This window comes from Rana temporaria, chromosome 10, assembly GCF_905171775.1.
Source record: "Rana temporaria chromosome 10, aRanTem1.1, whole genome shotgun sequence".
In the NCBI taxonomy this organism is placed as follows: Eukaryota; Metazoa; Chordata; class Amphibia; order Anura; family Ranidae; genus Rana; species Rana temporaria.
Genome location: NC_053498.1, coordinates 31,989,428 through 32,007,193, shown reverse-complemented (window position 1 = coordinate 32,007,193; position 17,766 = coordinate 31,989,428). Strand labels below are relative to the sequence as shown.

The 17,766-nt window shown below is 47.1% G+C and overlaps 1 protein-coding gene across 2 annotated transcripts in view; it reads left to right on the top strand.

Moving 5' to 3' along the window:
- The first annotated feature begins 814 nt into the window (after positions 1-814).
- Positions 815-17,766, top strand: part of LOC120916492 (E3 SUMO-protein ligase ZBED1-like) — a 48,421-nt gene continuing 31,469 nt past the window's right edge. The window contains exons 1-2 of one of the 2 annotated variants that reach the window (XM_040327482.1): positions 815-1,106; positions 16,941-17,011. In XM_040327482.1, the coding sequence (XP_040183416.1) occupies positions 16,963-17,011 (49 nt within the window). In that variant the 5' untranslated portion in view covers positions 815-1,106; positions 16,941-16,962. Of the gene's footprint in view, positions 1,143-16,940; positions 17,012-17,766 lie in introns of both variants that reach the window. The other variant, XM_040327481.1, reaches the window with a different exon arrangement.

Genomic DNA, 17,766 nt, shown 5'->3' with positions numbered 1-17,766 from the left:
ATCCCTACATTCTGAGTGTAACTCACTCCTGATCCCTGCATTCTGAGTGCACAGTACATAATCCCATTGCACACTTTCCTGGAATGAGCTCTTAAGGTACTGGGTGCTGTAGCGACCGCCAGCTGGATACTGAAACCCATGTGATAAGTCGATATTCGCCAGCACACCAAGGAGTATCAATTTTGTCCAAAGGTTTTTTATTCAAGGAAGATCACATGACAATACGGCGTAGTGCAACGTTTCTGAGCCACGCAGGACCCCTCGTCAGGCATGTGTCATCACCTGCAGTAGATCACAAAGGGAACGCGTTTTGAACGCGGTGCAGGAAACACACACATGGAACATTCCTTTCTGCCATCACGTTCTGTCCAAACAGGACACTGTGCCCCGGTGATCTTTGACTTCATCATCTCTCTAAGGTTGCCTATCCCTGTCCTGTGAGGTTCTGCAGCAGCTGCAGGCTCTGGTGATGCAGTTCCTAGGCTGACCACACAAGGTGAGTGTCGCTGTGTCAGTCTAGCAATCACTGTCATCTCATTACCGGTTGCCTGTATCCTGCTGGACCAGATAGACAACAGTCCATGTACCGTGTCCTCATGTCACGCCTCTCCCCTGTAGTCATTGGTCATATAGAACATCAATCAGCATTATAGCAAGGAGGGAGTTACAGAACTCCAACGCTGATTGGTTTGGGACTAAGTGTCACTCGATATTGTTACGCCCTCCTGCCCATCTCTGTGTCCATTGCCTGGTGATTATGCTCGGCTAGAGTGGGGCGTGGCCGTCTCCTGGCCCGGCTGCGCTCTGGATTGGCCAGACTTCTAGCTCTCCATGCGCCGGTGGGCGGTTCCCGCCCTGGAGCGTCGCAGCCATTGGCTGCCGTGCTCGTCTGTCAGGACACGATTACCAATCGATATGTCCAATCGGTAAAGGCCGCGGGGGCGGGGCTTAGACCCGCGATTATACGTCTTAGAAAATCGAGATATCAGAATGACAATGTGATCGGAGGGTGCCGGTGGTCGTGTCTTCCCCTGTGCGGCGATTCTATCGGCCGATACCAGGAGAGAAAGAGGCGGGGGGAGCGAGGACAAGACCCCGCCCAGCAGGTCAGTGCCAGCCCCGGAACCGGGCCGATTATCGAGGTGAGGATCGGGCCCAGTCTACTAATCGGAGTATTGGCGGGGATAGGAGGCCGAGGGGGGCATGACTGAGCCTGAGCGACCCCTCATCATTGTACACATAATATTGTACACCCTATATAATAATATCATTGTATCCCCTATATAATAATATCATTGTATAGAGGCGGGTGTATGGGGTCCTCTCTCTCTCTTTATATATACTGTATGAGATCATCCTGTGTGTCCTTAGATGGTACACTGTGTGTATTATTTCCTGTCCAATCAGAAGATAGAAAGTATTGTTCAAAGCACCGAACACCATCCAATCCCATCCATCCGTCTCTTGTGCTGTGATCAGGACGTTTTCATTAAAATTAGCATTTTTGGTGGAAAACCATCGCACAATGTCTCCTCCTCCCTCCTCCTCCTCTCCTCCTACTTCCCCTTCCCCCCTCTCCCCCCTCACTCTCCTCACTCTCCTCTTCCTCCCTTCCTCTTCCTCTTCCTCTTCCTCCCTTCCTCTTCCTCTTCCTCCCTTCCTCTTCCTCTTCCTCCCTTCCTCCTCCCCCTCTCTTCCCTCTTTCTCCCTCCTCCCTCCTCTTCCCTCCTCCTTCCTTCCCTCTCCTCCTTCCCTCTCCTCTCTTTCTTTCTTTCTTTCTTTCTTTCTTTCTTTCTTTCTTTCTTTCCTTCCTTCCTTCCTTCCTTCCTTCCTTCCTTCCTCCCTCCTCCCTCCTCCCTCCTCCCTCCTCCCTCCTCCTCATCGTCCTCGTCCCCTTCCTTCCCCTCCTCCCTCTACTCCCTCTTTCCTCCTCTGTCTTTCCTGATGCTGTGACCGCGGTGGCAATCTGCGGATTGCCGCCGCGGTCACAGCATCAGGAAGGACAGCGGCTTCAGCCTAGCTCCGGAGCCGTGGCCATCCTTGTACATCCAGTGTGGCGGCCTCTCTGTTTACGCCCACAGAGGAGGAGGGGCCCACGCTCGTGGGACACACAGCGCTCTCTGGTGTCTGTAGCAGGGAGGGTGGGTGTCTATACTGGAGGGAGAGGAGGTCTGTACTGAGGGGGGGGGACACCATTTTTTTTTGTGTTAGTGCCACTTGCCATCCAGTGCCATCTGCCAGTGGCAATACCAGTGCCACCATCCAGTGCCAATCAGTGCCACCATCCAGTGCCAATCAGTGCCACCTTCCAACCAGTGCCATCTGCCAGTGCGATCCAGTGTCAACTAAAGCCATCAGTGCCACCTGCCAATGCCAACCAGTGCTAACTATTGCCACCCAGTGCCACCTACCAGTGCCAATTAGTGCCACCTGCCAGTCAGTGCCAACCTGTGCCACCTGCCAGTGCCACCTGCCAGTGTCAATTAGTGCCACCTGCCAGTGTCAATTAGTGCCACCTGCCAGTGTCAATTAGTGCCACCTGCCAGTGTCAATTAGTGCCACCTGCCAGTGCCAATAAGTGCCACCTGCTAATCAGTGCCATCTGCTAGTACCATCTTTCAGTGCCATCCAGTGCAACCTGCCAGTGCTAATCAGTGCCTTCTGCTAGTGCCATCCAGTGCCACGAGCCAGTGCCACCAAAAATAAATAAAAAATCGGCATCATATATCGGCCATCAGCCGCCCAGATTTCTAAATATCGGCATCGGCCAGAGAAAAACCCATATCGGTCGACCTCTATAACATATTTAATAATAATTTAGTAAGTGTTATGCGGCGTACACACAATCATTTTTCATGTCATGGGGGGAAAAATAACAAAGTTTTTCTCGACGTGATTCCTCTCAGGCCTGCCTTGCATACACACGATCGTGATAAAAAATGCTCGAGCAAAGCGCGGTACATACAACGGCACTATAAAGGGGAAGTTCCATTCGAATGGCGCCACCCTTTGGGCTGATTATGCTAATTTCCCATCTCATAACTTGCTTCTGAGCATGCACGTTTTTTTCCCCCTGTCGTTAAAGTGTACACACGAGCGTTTTTCACAACGTGAAAAACTACGAGAAAAAACTAGAGCATGTTCTAAATTTTTAATGTCGAGAAAAATGCTCTGGAGCTCACACACGACCGTTTTTAATGACCAATTTAAAAAAATTGCATTTTTCTCATCATGAAAAATGGTCGTGTGTACGCGGCATTAGGCCCCTTTCACACATGTGCGACTTGGGACTTCACAGTCACATGACAAGTTTTACCCCATGATTTCCAATGAGTACCATTCATATCTGTGCGACTTCAAAGTAGTCCCTGCACTACTTTGGTTTCCGACTTTGATGCGAGTTGAGATCCACAGACTAGAGGTCGACCGATATATCTGCAGGCCGATATATCCGTCGATATTTGGCCGTTTTTGAGAAATCTGCATCGGCCGATTTTTTTATCCAAATTAGGCCCATATTTTACATGGCTGCTAGCGGTGCCACGGCTATGGAGCTAGGCCGAAGCTGTGGCCTTTCCTGATGCTGATCCTGATTGCCGCCGCGTTCACAGCATCAGGAAAGACTGCGGTTTCGGCCTAGCTCCGGAGCAGCGGCCATCTTGGTACACCCAGCGCGGCGGCCCTCCTCTCTGTTTACACCCACGGAGGAGGGGCCCACGCTCGTGGGACACACACCGCTCTCTGGTGTCTGTAGCAGGGGGGGGGAGGGTGTCTATACTGGAGGGAGAGGGGGTCTGTACTGAGGGGGGTGACCTAATTTTTTATTTTTTTTGCACCAGTGCCACCTGACAGTGCCAATTAGTGCCACTTGCCATCCAGTGCCACCTGCCAGTGCCAATACCAGTGCCACCATCCAGTGCCAATTAGTGCCACCTTCCATCCAGTGCCACCGGGCCAGTGCCACCTACCAGTGCCAACTAAAGCCATCAGTGCCACCTGCCAATGCCAACCAGTGCTAACTATTGCCACCCAGTGCCACCTGCCAGTGCCAATTAGTGCCACCTGCCAGTCAGTGCCACTTTCCAGTGTCACCTGTTAGTGCCATCTGCCAATCAGTGCCACCTGCCAGTGCCAATAAGTGCCACCTGCCAATCAGTGCCATCTGCTAGTACCATCTTTCAGTGCCACGAGCCAGTGCCACCAAAACAATAAAAAAAATCGGCCTAAAATATCGGCTGCAAAAATCTGCATCATATATCGGCCATCGGCCGCCCAGATTTCTAAATATCGGCATCGGCCAGAGAAAAAGCCATATCGGTCGACCTCTACCACAGACTTGAAGATTACACAGGCATTGCCTGAATTCGTGTCAAAATCGCATGACTTTGAAGTAGCGGTAGTGTGAAAGGGGCCTAAAACTGTAATGGGTTGTGTGTGTGAAAGGAGTACTGCCCACCAAATGCAACATTTTTGCTGCGACATGTACAACCCTAAGGGGCTTTTGTTTAGGTGGGGTGGTAAAACTGTTGCTCAACCAGCTGTTTTTCTCGCCGCCCCCTTTTAAGCTCTCTGTGGCACCTTCATAAATGTGAATGAAACTCCAGTGTCTTCATAGATCATAGATCTGTCACGTTATCTGATTCTGTGAAGATCATTATGTGTTTGGCCACCATGAGGCTTGTTATAATGTTGCCGTGTGTATTGTAGTCACACATGAACATGCTCTAAATGCAGGTCTAGTGTACAGATATTTATGTGGGCCTCTTGAAAGTTATATGCTGCATTCAGATCAATAATAAAAAAAAATCTCCTGAACGCCTAAACACGTCATTGTGATACACTTGTGAAAGAACCCTTACATGTTATATTGTTTCCGTGTGTATTGTATGGTATTAGTATTGCAGTGTGTTATATTGTATTAGTGTTGCAGTGTGTGTTGTACAGTATTAGTATTGTAGTGTGTATTGTATGGTGTTAGTATTTTAGTGTGTGTTGTATGGTATTAGTATTGGGGTGTGTGTGTGTGTGTTGTATGGTATTAGTATTGTTGTGTGTGTTTGTATTGGTGTGTGTATTGTATGGTGTTTGTATTGGTGTGTGTTGTATGGTGTTTATTGGTGTGTGTTTGTATGGCAGGCGGCAGCCCTCAAAATTTCCACTCGCCTACTAGCATTTGGTGAGTGGATTTAAGCTGGGGGCGAGTGATGACAGGGCTGCATGACCAATCTCCCTCCAATCTGTGCCTACACTTAGGCCCCGTACACACGACAGAGGAACTCGACGTGCTTGGCACGTCGAGTTCCTCGTCGAGTTTTGGGATGAAGCCGCCGAGGAGCTCGGCGGGCCGGCTTCTCCCATAGAAGAACGAGGACAACGAGAAAATAGAGAACATGTTCTCTATTTTCTCGTCGAGTTCCTCGGCGGCTCCATCGAGCCAAAACTGTACAGACGACAGAGATTCTCGGCAGAATCCGGGTTTTGACCGAGTTTCTCGGTGAATTCTGCCGAGAATCTCTGTCGTGTGTACGAGGCCTTAGAGTCCCGATGAGATTTGCGGCCGAAGAGGAAAGGTGCATGCTCGGGAAAAGTAGCCTGGTGAGCCGCGCACAGGCAGAGCCGTACACAGGTGCTCTCCTTACAATTCTCAATAAGCCATGGGACCCAACAGTGCCCTGTCCCTCTGGTCTGCCCCCAGTGCCCTGTCCCTCTGGTCTGCCCCTCAGTGCCCTGTCCCATTTTGTTAAAGTTGTTGTTGGTAATATTTAATTTTGTAACTTGATTCTGCATAAAACATTGTCATTCCATGAGATAATCTACGAGGGCGTGTTTACGGGTGCAATTAGGCGCAGGGCAGTGTATGAATTAGGTGGGGCAACTGGTGGCGAGTAACTCTTGAGGCCTGGCTAGTAGCTCAGGACTTGAAATTTTGAGCCCTATTGTATGGTGTTTGTATTGGGGTGTGTGTGTGTGTGTGTGTGTGTGTTGTATGGTATTGTGGTGTGTGTGTTGTATGGTATTAGTATTGGTGTGTGTGTATTGTATGGTGTTGGTGTGTGTGTGTGTGTGTGTTGCATAGTGTTAGTATTGTGTGTGTGTGTGTGTGTGTGTGTGTGTGTGTATTGTACGGTGTTGGTGTGTGTGTTGTATGGTATTAGTATTGGTGTGTGTTGTATGGTATTGGGGTGTGTGTGTGTGTGTGTGTGTGTGTGTATTGTACGGTGTTGGTGTGTTAGTTGGTGTGTGTGTTGTTGTATGGTGTTGTATGGTATTAGTATTGGGGTGTGTGTGTGTGTGTTGTATGGTATTGGGGTGTGTGTGTATTGTACGGTGTTGGTGTGTTAGTTGGTGTGTGTGTTGTTGTATGGTGTTAGTATTGTAGTGTGTGTTGTATGGTATTAGTATTGGGGTGTGTGTGTGTGTGTTGTATGGTATTAGTATTGGTGTGTGTGTTGTACAGTGTTAGTCAGTGTGTGTGTGTGTGTGTGTGTTGTATGGTATTAGTATTGGTGTGTGTGTATTGTATGGTGTTTGTGTGTGTGTTGCATAGTGTTAGTATTAGTGTGTGTGTGTGTGTGTATTGTACGGTGTTGGTGTGTTAGTTGGTGTGTGTGTGTGTTGTTGTATGGTGTTAGTATTGTAGTGTGTGTTGTATGGTGTTAGTATTGTAGTGTGTGTTGTATGGTGTTAGTATTGTAGTGTGTGTTGTATGGTATTAGTATTGGTGTGTGTGTGTGTGTGTGTTGTATGGTATTGGGGTGTGTGTGTGTGTGTGTGTGTGTGTGTTGTATGGTATTAGTATTGGTGTGTGTGTTGTACAGTGTTAGTTGGTGTGTGTGTTGTATGGTATTAGTATTGGTGTGTATATTGTACAGTGTTAGTTGGTGTGTGTGTGTGTGTTGTATGGTATTAGTATTGGTGTGTGTATTGTACAGTGTTAGTTGGTGTGTGTGTGTGTGTGTGTGTGTGTTGTACAGTGTTAGTCGGTGTGTGTGTGTGTGTGTGTGTTAGTATTGTGTGTGTGTGTGTGTGTTGTACAGTGTTAGTCTGTGTGTGTGTGTGTGTGTTAGTATTGTGTGTGTGTGTGTGTGTTGTACAGTGTTAGTCTGTGTGTGTGTGTGTGTTAGTATTGTGTGTGTGTGTGTGTGTGTGTTGTACAGTGTTAGTCGGTGTGTACACTATCCAGTGTTCTCTCTCTGGTCTTATGATGAGATGAATATTCGGATGGTCGGTGATCTCTCTGCCCCGATATGGGGGGAGATATCCCCCCCCCCCCCCTGTACACCATGCAGTGTCACACTCGGCAGCAGATGAAGGGACGAGTATCGGATGTGCTGTGTGAATAGACCCGGTGATGTCATAGGAGATGGAGGGGGACCATGCAGAGGACGCAGCACTCAGACACGGTATTGATTGAGCCGATCAATCCGAATTGTCAGACTGGATTTACACGTCGGATCCTGCGAGGCGCATTGTTGTGTGTTGTGTCATACATTGCACTAAGGCAGTCTGTTCATTTTGTGTACACACTGATAATCAGACACACAGGACAGTGTTGCTGTGCATTGCTGCATCTTTGTCTTCATAGTGCACTCCATGGACTTGCTCTTCATATGCAAAGGTTCTCTATCCTCAAGAATAACTAATACATATTATTATATTCTCTGTCTATCACTCTGTACAGTGCCTTGAAAAAGTATTCGTACCCCTTGACATGTTCCACATTTTCGTCATGTTACAACCAAAAATTCATAATTTTTTATATATATAGACCAAAACAAAGTGGCACATACCATGGGAACAAATAATTAAATCCTCTACAGATTTTGTAAGTTTGCCCACCTGCAAAGAAATGAAGGGTCTATCAAATACTATACATGGAGTTGCAGGTCAGTGAGTAAATAAGTATTTGATCCCCAAGCAAAACATGACTTGGTACTTGATAGAGAAACACTTGTTGGCAATCACAGAGGTCAGACGTTTCCTGTAGTTGGTGATCAGGTTTGTACATCTCGGGAGGGATTTTGCTCCACTCTTCTTTACAGATCTTCTCTAAATCCTTAACCACTTCCCGCCCGGCCTATGGCCGATTTACGTCCGGGAAGTGGTTCTGAAATCCTGACAGGACGTCCATGGACGTCCTGCAGGATTTCATGCCGCGCGCCCGTGGGGGCGTGCAGCGCGGCGATCGGTGATGCGGGGTGTCAGTCTGACACCCTGCATCTCCGATCCCTGTAAAGAGCCTCCGGCGGAGACTCTTTACCACGTGATCAGCCGTGTCCAACCACGGCTGATCACGATGTAAACAGGAAGAGCCGTTGATGGCTCTTCCTCACTCGCGGCTGACAGACGCGAGTAGAGGAGAGCCCATGAGTGCCCATCAGTGCCGCCTATGTGTGCCCATCAGTGCCACCTATGTGTGCCGCATACCAGCGCCGCCAATCAGTGCCACCTCATCTGTGCCCGTCAGTGCCGCCATCTCAGTGCCCGTAATTGAAAGAGAAAACGTACTTATTTACAAAAAAATTTACAGAAAAAAATAAAAACGTAATTGTTTTTCAAAATTTTCAGTCTTTTTTTAGTTGTTGCGCCAAAAAAAAAAATCGCAGAGGTGATCAAATACCACCAAAAGAAAGCTCTATTTGTGGGGGAAAAAAGGACGCCGATTTTGTTTGGGAGCCACGTCGCACGACCGCGCAATTGCCATTCAAAGTGCGACAGTGCTGAAAGCTGAAAATTGGCTTGGGCGGGAAGGTGCGTAAGTGCCTGGTATGGAAGTGGTTAAGGGGGTTGTAAAGGTAAAAGTTTTTGCACCTTAATGCATCCTATGCGTCTATAAAGTGGACATATTTAAACATTAGTACAATTTTAACATTGATAAACCTATTTCATGGAATTTACCATCCATGCAAGTACAAAAAATAGGCATGGAAGGCTGATACTCACTTTGCATGAGCCGATCACCGATGAACCATGAGGGGGACCTGGCAGGGACGGAATTGGCCTGCACTGTGGTTGTTACACGGTGGGACAGATGGTAAGCTCTGAGATAACAAGGCACCAAACATCAAAGGGCAGGAGCTGGATATGCGCAGTGTGACTGCGAGAACTGCCAATGACTGGCGTGACCACTCCTGTCAGTATAGGGTCGGCCATCCGTTTTGACATCGCTTCCGATTGCTATGGTATGGAGACGGGTGGGGGCCAGCTTCCCCTCGCTCGTCTCAATATCCAGCCACAGGAAGTACCCGATCGCCTCCGCCGCTACCAGCAGCTCCGGAAAGCCGCGGGAGGGGAGCGCCCTCTTCTGCCACCAATAATGGTGATCTTGCGGCGAATCCGCTGCAGAGACCACCATTATGGGAAACCGGACCGCTGCCTGAAGACGAGGATATCTGGGTTATGGCAGCTAGCTACTGCCATAACAGAGATATCCCGCTTCTAAGTGCCGACGTATATAGTCGTGCGGCGGTCCGGAAGTGAATGGGACTGTCGGTGAGTCAGCGGCGGGTCAGAGGAGGAGCCCCTGCGGGAAAAGGTGACGGCTTCTCTTTAAAAATTATGATTTAAATCGAGTCGATTTTAAATTTGAGACTTTTTACTAGTGATTTAAGTCGACTTCCATGTGACTAAATCTGCCTGGAAAAAAAATGAAGTATTTTATCCTAACCGATATACATGACCTTCCAATTTGATGTATTATGCAGAATAAATGGAGACTGCAGAGCTGACATAGATGATGATATAAATATTGCAAAGAAAACCAGAAGCAATTCGTGATTGCATAATGGTCTTTACACTGATTGTTATTCATGATCATATAAGCCATCCAGTTAGATTATCATTTTGGAAACAAGAAATTCGCGCTAACCTAAAATCATGGATTAATGAAAACAGTGGGCCAGATCCACAAAGAACTTACGCCGCCGTATCAATTGATACATCGCATAATTTCTAAGATGCTCCGGCGTATCTTTGTTTTATATCCACAAAACAAGATACGGCTGAATGTGGGCTAGATCCGACTGGCGTACGTCTTAGTACGCCGTCGGATCTTAGGTGCATATTTACGCTGGCCGCTAGGTGGCGCTTCCGTCGATTTCCGCGTTGAGTATGCAAATTAGCTAGATACGCCAATCCACAAACGTACGTCCGCCCGGCGCTTTTTTTTACGCCGTTTACGTAAGGCTTTTTTCGGCGTAACGTTACCCCTGCTCTATGAGGCGTACGCAATGTTAAGTATGGACGTCGGTCCAGCGTAGAATTTTCCGTTGTGTACGTCGTTTGCGTAAAACGTTTGCGAATAGGGCTTTGCGTAGAATTACGTTCACATCGAAAGCACTGGCATGCTGCGGGTTAATTTAAAGCATGCGCACTGGGATACCCCCACGGACGGCGCATGCGCTGTTAAAAAAAAAAACGTCAATTACGTGGGGTCAATAGGAATTACCATAAAACATGCCCACATCTTATCTATTTGAATTGCGCGCCCTTACGCCGACACAGTTACACTACGCCGACGTAACTTACGGCGCAAATTCTTTCAGGGTACAGAAAATACGCTGAAAGTTGCGGCGTAGTGTATCTGAGATACGCTACGCCGGACGGAAAAATGCGCGGAGGTACGTGGATCTGGCCCACTGTGTGGTATACTAAACCAGAAGGCAGCAGTAAACGGTGCATACACACAAAAATGCATATAGAAAAAACTGCGCCAACTCAATGCACCAGCTGTGACACCGGAACCAGGTGAGTAGATTGATCAAAGTAAAAACAGTCCTAAAAAATGTCCCAACAGTAATGAAACAATAAATGATATTCAGCTGGAACAGACAACACCGCAGTGAGGGATTAGATCATCTGTGAAACCGCCACCACATAGACACCCTCTTACCAGAACGATAAGAGGGAACAGCCTTAAGCAGATAGGATATCAATGGATGGAATTCACCACACAATAGTACCACAGGGTCCAGGGGAATCCAGATCCACTCCTCCACAGGGAACCAGCTGCCCCTTCGCTCGAATAATCCGTGAATCACAAGAACAGAAAACGGGCCATAGCGTGATACCGTTTGGAGGATTTTATTAAGGTATAAAAGATTATACTTACAATTAAGCAGAATCATAAAAACATTTAAAAGTAATGCCATCCGGCAATAGAGGAGCCCTTCCTCATTCAAAAAGAGCGCGGCGGCGTCACTGAGCGCACGTCCCAGACGCGTTTCGTCATAGGTTGATGTTTTCAATGGGGATGGGCTAAACAGTGACACACCGCTATAAATACCCAACCTCGTTCTGACATGCAAGGAAAGGCCTGAACAGAAACCGCCATCTTAACTGAGGGGAAAACGGCAAAACATGCCCACAACGGACTGAGAAAATGAAACACTTTCACCAAAGTCCCAAAGTAGGTATTAAACAATGAAGGAATAAATGAATAAGCGCCCAAATGTATATAAAACATTATTGGGAGCCTCATCAGTGTGAAAAATAAATATATATATTTTTTAAAAAATTATAAAAAAGATTATCATTTTGCCCAGGTTCACACTGGGCTGCGGGAGTGAAGCCGTGCGAGTTCAGCTGAACTCGCACGGCTTCACTCCCGCCGGCAGTCCCGATTTCGGCTGCGATTTAAGAGACATCTGTGCAGGTTTCTGCACAGATGTCAATGTAAATCGCGGCCCGAAATCGCAAAAAGTAGTACAGGAACTACTTTTTGAAATCGGCGCAGAGCCGCAGATGCGGCGTCGCACCGATTATGACGATTATTACACCTGGGTGTGAGCAGCAACTCCCCTATATTGGGTATACAGCTGAACCTTCATCCCTTATGCCCCCGTACACACGATCTGAATTTCCGCCGGGATAAACTCCAACTGATTCATAACCAAATTCTGAGCGTCCAAAACGCGGTGACGTACAACACTATGACGAGCCGAGAAAAATGAAGTTTAATGCTTCCGAGCATGCGTCGACTTGATTCTGAGCATGCGTGGTTTTTTTCTCTCTCGAAGTTCCACACAGATGAACGGAATTTCTGATTAGAAAATGTTTTCATCGGAAAAAAAGAGAACATGTTCTCTTTCTAAGTCCGTCGTTATTTCCCATGGAAAAACTCGGATGGGGCGCACACACACACATTCGGAATATCCGATGAAAAAATCCTGTCTGACTTTTTCCATCGGAAATTCCCATCGGGCCAGATCCACGTACCTCCGCGTAAATATAAGCGGGCGTAGCGTATCTCGAATACACTACGCCGCCATAACTTGGTGCGGAGGTTCCTTATCCACAAAGAATTTGCGCCGTAAGTTACGGCGACGTAGTGTAAATGTGTCGGCGTAAGGGCGCGGAATTCAAATGACAAAGATGTGGGCGTGTTTTATGTTAATTCAACTTGACCCCACGTAAATGACGTTTTTTTTTAACGGCGCATGCGCCGTCCGTGGGGGTATCCCAGTGCGCATGCTCGAAATCACGTCGCAAATAGTCAATGCTTTCGACGTGAACATAATTTACGCAAAGCCCTATTCGCGAACGTTTTACGCAAACGACAGAAAATTAGACGCTGGCCCGACGTCCATACTTAACATTGCGTACGCCGCATAGACCCAGGGGTAACGTTACGCCGGAAAAAAGCCTTACGTAAACGACGTAAAAAAATGCGCCGGCCGAACGTACGTTCTGAGAATCGGCGTATCTAGCTAATTTGCATACTCTATGGGGAAATCAACGGAAGCGCCACCTAGCGGCCAGCGTAAATATGCACCTAAGATCCAACGGCGTACTAAGATGTACGTCAGTCGGATCTAGCCCCCATTCAGGCGTATCTTGTTTTGTGGATACAAAACAAAGATACGCGGAGCATCCTAGAAGTTACGCGGCGTATCAATAGATACGCCGACGTAACTTCTTTGTGGATCTGGCCCATCATGTGTACAAGGCATTGGTTATGATTTTTTGAACACATAACCACAATTCCTATACCGAAAAAAAGTATGTATATGATAGCAAAGCAGTTCATATAAAATATAAAGTGAACAGTCCAAGTAAACGTTCAATGTTGCTGTGCAGACAGAATCCTAGAAACAGTTTGGGTCCCCACTCTCCAGCTCCTATTACCCCTACAGGGGTAGTTTGCATGTAGGATATAGGTGCAGCTTGAATCTGCATAGCTCCTCCGATTGATCCACCGGATCAGGGTACCTCCAGGCTCTCTGTTATCCCCCTATTCATATTCTCCAATATCCAGTATAGGGCAGTTCCTTCTATCGCTTCCAGTCATAAGTCCTCATAGAAAAGAGAGATGGGCTCCCATAATGTAGTATCAAAAAAGTTTTGCTTTATTTAAAATGGCTTAAAAACAATGTTCCATAACATGGGTAAAGATTAAACTTCCCAAGATGGCTATAAACTTGAGGTAACGAGTAGTCTACGGGCCGTGAGTACAGCGTGCTCTCCAGCTGCAATCCAGAAGCCCGACTATGGTACCCGGAAGTGACGTGTGTGCGTAGCACTGCCTTGTACGTTTCGTCTGAGGCGGCCTTAGACGACGTCGATGACAAAACACGTAAGGTGGAGCTACGCACACACACGTCACTTCCGGGTACGATAGTCGGGCTTCTGGAACGCTTCTGTACTCACGGCCCGTAGACTACGCGTTACCCTGCAGCCCCTAACTTTTTTTTACCTGGCTCCTAGATTCAAAGCCTGTGGGCCATATTCTGAGTGAAGTTACGATGGAGTATCTCAGGATACTCCATCGTATCTCTCTTTTTTGGCCAGTGTATCTATGCGAGTGATTCTTGGAATCATTTTCGCATAGATACGCTTAAGATCCGACATGTGTAAGTCACACTGTCGGATCTTAAATGTAATTACTCTGCCGGCCGCTAGGTGGCGTTTACGTTCAGGTCTCATTTGTTTATGCAAATGAGCCTGATACGCCGATTCCCGAACGAATTCGCGTCGCGTAACCGTCGCTTACGTCATTTGCGTAGGCGTAAGGTTACCCCTGCTATATGAGGGGTAACCTTACGCCAGTCCCACGTAGGCCATGTTAAGTATGGCATCGGGTCCGCGCCGTGTTTTCCCGTCGGGTACGTCGTTTTACTAAGTCGTTCTTGAATACGACTTTACGTCAATGACGCACACGTCGGCGTCATTGACGTTTTACGCCGAGAACTGGAGCATGCGTACTGGGCTATTTTAAGCCCGGCGCATGTGCAGTTCGTTAGAATCGGGGGCGCGCTTAATTTAAATAGAAGCCGCCCCCCTTGGATATACGCGGGGATACGCCGGGCCAATTACACTCCGCCACCCCAAACTACGGAGCAAGTGTTTAGGGAATACAGCACTTGCTCCTGTAGGTTGGGGCGGCGGAGTGTAACTGGCTTACGCGCCGCCCGCCTACTTTATTTAAGAATATGGCCCTGTGTAATTTTTTTCATGTCTTGCAGTTCATTCCATTTGAATAGGTTGGCTAATGCAGCTATGCGCAAAAAAAACGCTTGCTTTGCTGACATGCAATGAGCAGCATCCCACTGCATCCACTCACTTTTCATAAGTTCTGAAGGAACATGCTTTGTACTTTGTTACTTATTTGTGCTTATGCTTTGTACATTGTACTTTACCACATGAAATAACCATTTTTTTATTTGAGTAAGTTGTTGCTGGATGCATGCTTACATTTTCAGTGGTGGAGCATCTGTTGTAGACCTCACAACATACTTCACTCTTGTAGAATGGATCATGGATATTCATATATGGAAAACATTTTGTACAATAAGCCATTAGTACTGCAGATTGACGTCCATCTGTTGGATGTAATATAGTCACCAGCTGTACCTCATTTCAGAAAGCGCTCCGTACCACTTATCTTGTTCTTTAAGGCTGTGAACATACAGTGGGGATCGAAAGTTTGGGCACCCCAGGTAAAAATTTGTATTAATGTGCATAACGAAGCCAAGGAAAGAAGGAAAGATCTCCAAAAGGCATCAAATTACAGATTAGACATTCTTCTATGTCAAAAAAAGTTCGATTTTATTTCCATCATTTACACTTTCAAAATGACAGAAAACAAAAAATGGCGTTTGCAAAACTTTGGGCACCCTGCAGAGTTAATATCTTGTACTGCCCCCTTTGGCAAGTATCACAATTTGTAAATGCTTTTTGTAGCCAGCCAAGAGTCTTTCAATTCTTGTTTGAGGGATCTTTGCCCATTCTTCCTTACAAAAGTCTTCCAGTTCTTTGAGATTTCTGGGCTGTCTGTCACGCACTGCTCTTTTAAGGTCTATCCATAGATTTTCCATTATGTTGAGGTCAGGAGATTGTGAAGGCCATGGCAAAACCTTCAGTTTACGCCTCTTGATGTAATCCCCCGTGGATTTTGAGGTGTGTTTAGGATCATTATCCATTTGTAGAAGCCATCCTCTCTTTAACTTCATCTTTTTCACAGATGGCATCAAGTTACCATCCAAAATTTGCTGACATTTTATTAAATCCATTTTTCTTTCTACTCGTGAAATGTTCCCTGTGCCACTGGCTGCAATACAACCCCAAAGCATGATTGATCCACCCCCATGCTTAACAGTTGGACAGAGGTTCTTTTCATTAAATTCTGTACCCTTTCTTCTCCAAACGTACCTTTGCTCATTCCGGACAAAAAGTTCTATTTTAACCTCATCGGTCCACAGAACTTGTTTCCAAAATGCATCAGGCTTGTCTATATGTTCATTTGCAAAGTTCAAACGCTGATTTTTGTGGTGAGGACGTAGAAGAGGTTTTCTTCTGATGACTCTTCCATGAAGACCATATTTGTACAAGTATCTCTTTATAGTAGAATAGTGTACCACAACTCCAGTGTCTGCCAGATCTTTCTGGAGGGATCTTGCAGTCAAACGTGGGTTTTGAATTGCTTTTCTCACAATTCTGCATTCTCGAAATTGGGTTAACATGCACGCACTTTGACCACGCAGTCTCTAAAAAGAGAGGCGAAGGACTAACGGGGCTGGTTGAGCGGGCTAGATCCTCTCACTCCCTTATAGGGAGTCCCTCTGCCCCGTTGGGCTTCAAAGCGGAGCAGGTAGGGTGGGCTGTGTGGGAGGACCCCCTCACACCCGCCATTGCCACCCGGGCATGGAGAAAGGTGGCAGAATGCCTCTGGGGGAGGCCTGCCTACTCCCAACTCCTGCAGTCCGGCTCCTCTCTCGAGTACACGCACAAAATACACTTAAAAAAAAATATGAAAGTCGGTACACTCCGGCGGCAAGAGTTTCTTGCCAAGAATCTCGTCATGGAAAACGACGGGTTTTTCCTGACGAGATTCTCAGACGTGTGTACGAGGCCGTTGGCACTGATAGGCTGCACCCCACCTCTCCACCCTAAACAATAACCTCCTCCCCACCCTAGATTTTTTCAGATGAAGGGGGATCAGCCTAAAATATCGGACGCAAAAATCGGCCACACTTATCGCCCACCCCGTTTTCTAAATATCGAAATCGGCATCGGCCAGAGAAAAACCCATATGGGTCGACCTCTAGCAATTCCCTGCGGTCATTACTCCGTTTCTTACTCGAGATTGGTCAAGGAGGACTAGGCAGGGTGGGTAGTGCTACTCTGTCTGAAAGTACAGCAAATCCTATAAAATAAACATCTGTCAAATTGTGCAATCTCCAAAATATTATCTACTCCCAACATGTGTCATTATTAGCACTTTTAGCACAATGCATCTTCTGCGTATCCATTCCATTCGCGCGATAAAGCGATTACAGTGCAGCTTTGTGTATTGTCGAGAAGGAGATAAAAATGAGTTTAATCGCTCCGTTTTTGATTCATGTCCCTGGTGTGATTAGCATTTGTTTTGTACAATGCAGATGACAGTTAGGAGGGAACAGCGATTTTGCGTCCTATAGCTGAGCTGTCTTTTTCCTCCACAGGTGCTTGGACATTAGTCAAGCCATGCAAACCGCAGAAGACGCTTGTGCCCAGCTGGAAGACGAGTTACTCTGTGAGTTGATCATTTTTTGTTGCCGTTGTCTGTTTGTAGAGATAAAGTCCAAAAGACCGAATTGAAAGGGGTGAAGCGCCAGAAAGCTGTAATGATTTTAGTAACCAATCGGATTCTATGAGTGGCAACATACTTGCCTAGTTTTCCTCTTCCCCACCTCTGTTCCCACTAGTGCTATTCGTCATGCGGCAAGTGAAGTCGCATGACAAGTTGGAAACCACGTACAGTGGAACCTCAGATTACGAACATAATCCGTTCCAGGAGAATGCTCGTAATCCAAAGCACTCGCATATCAAAGCGAATTTCCCCATAGAAGTCAATGGAAACGAAAATGATTTGTTCCGCATTGACTTCAATGGGATGCAGTACCGCACGCGGCCAGAGGTGGGGGGCATCGGAGACGGCCGGAAAGGCCCGAGTACATCTCAGCTGACCTCGGAAAGACTGTGGGCCAGATCCACAAAGATCTGCATATCTTTAGGCAGGCGTAGCGTATCTAAGGCCCCGTACACACGACCGAACATGTCTGCTGAAACTGGTCCGCGGACCAGTTTCAGCAGACATGTTCGGTCGTCTGTACACCCGAGCGGACAGGATTCCAGCGTACATTTGCCCGCCGGGCCTTTTTTCCAGCGGGAAAATATTTCCAAACTTGTTTAGAAACAGCCCGCTGGAATCCTGTCCGTCGGACATGTTCGGTCGTCTGTACAGACCTACCGTACATGTCCGAGCGGCCGCCATCCCTCGCATGCGTC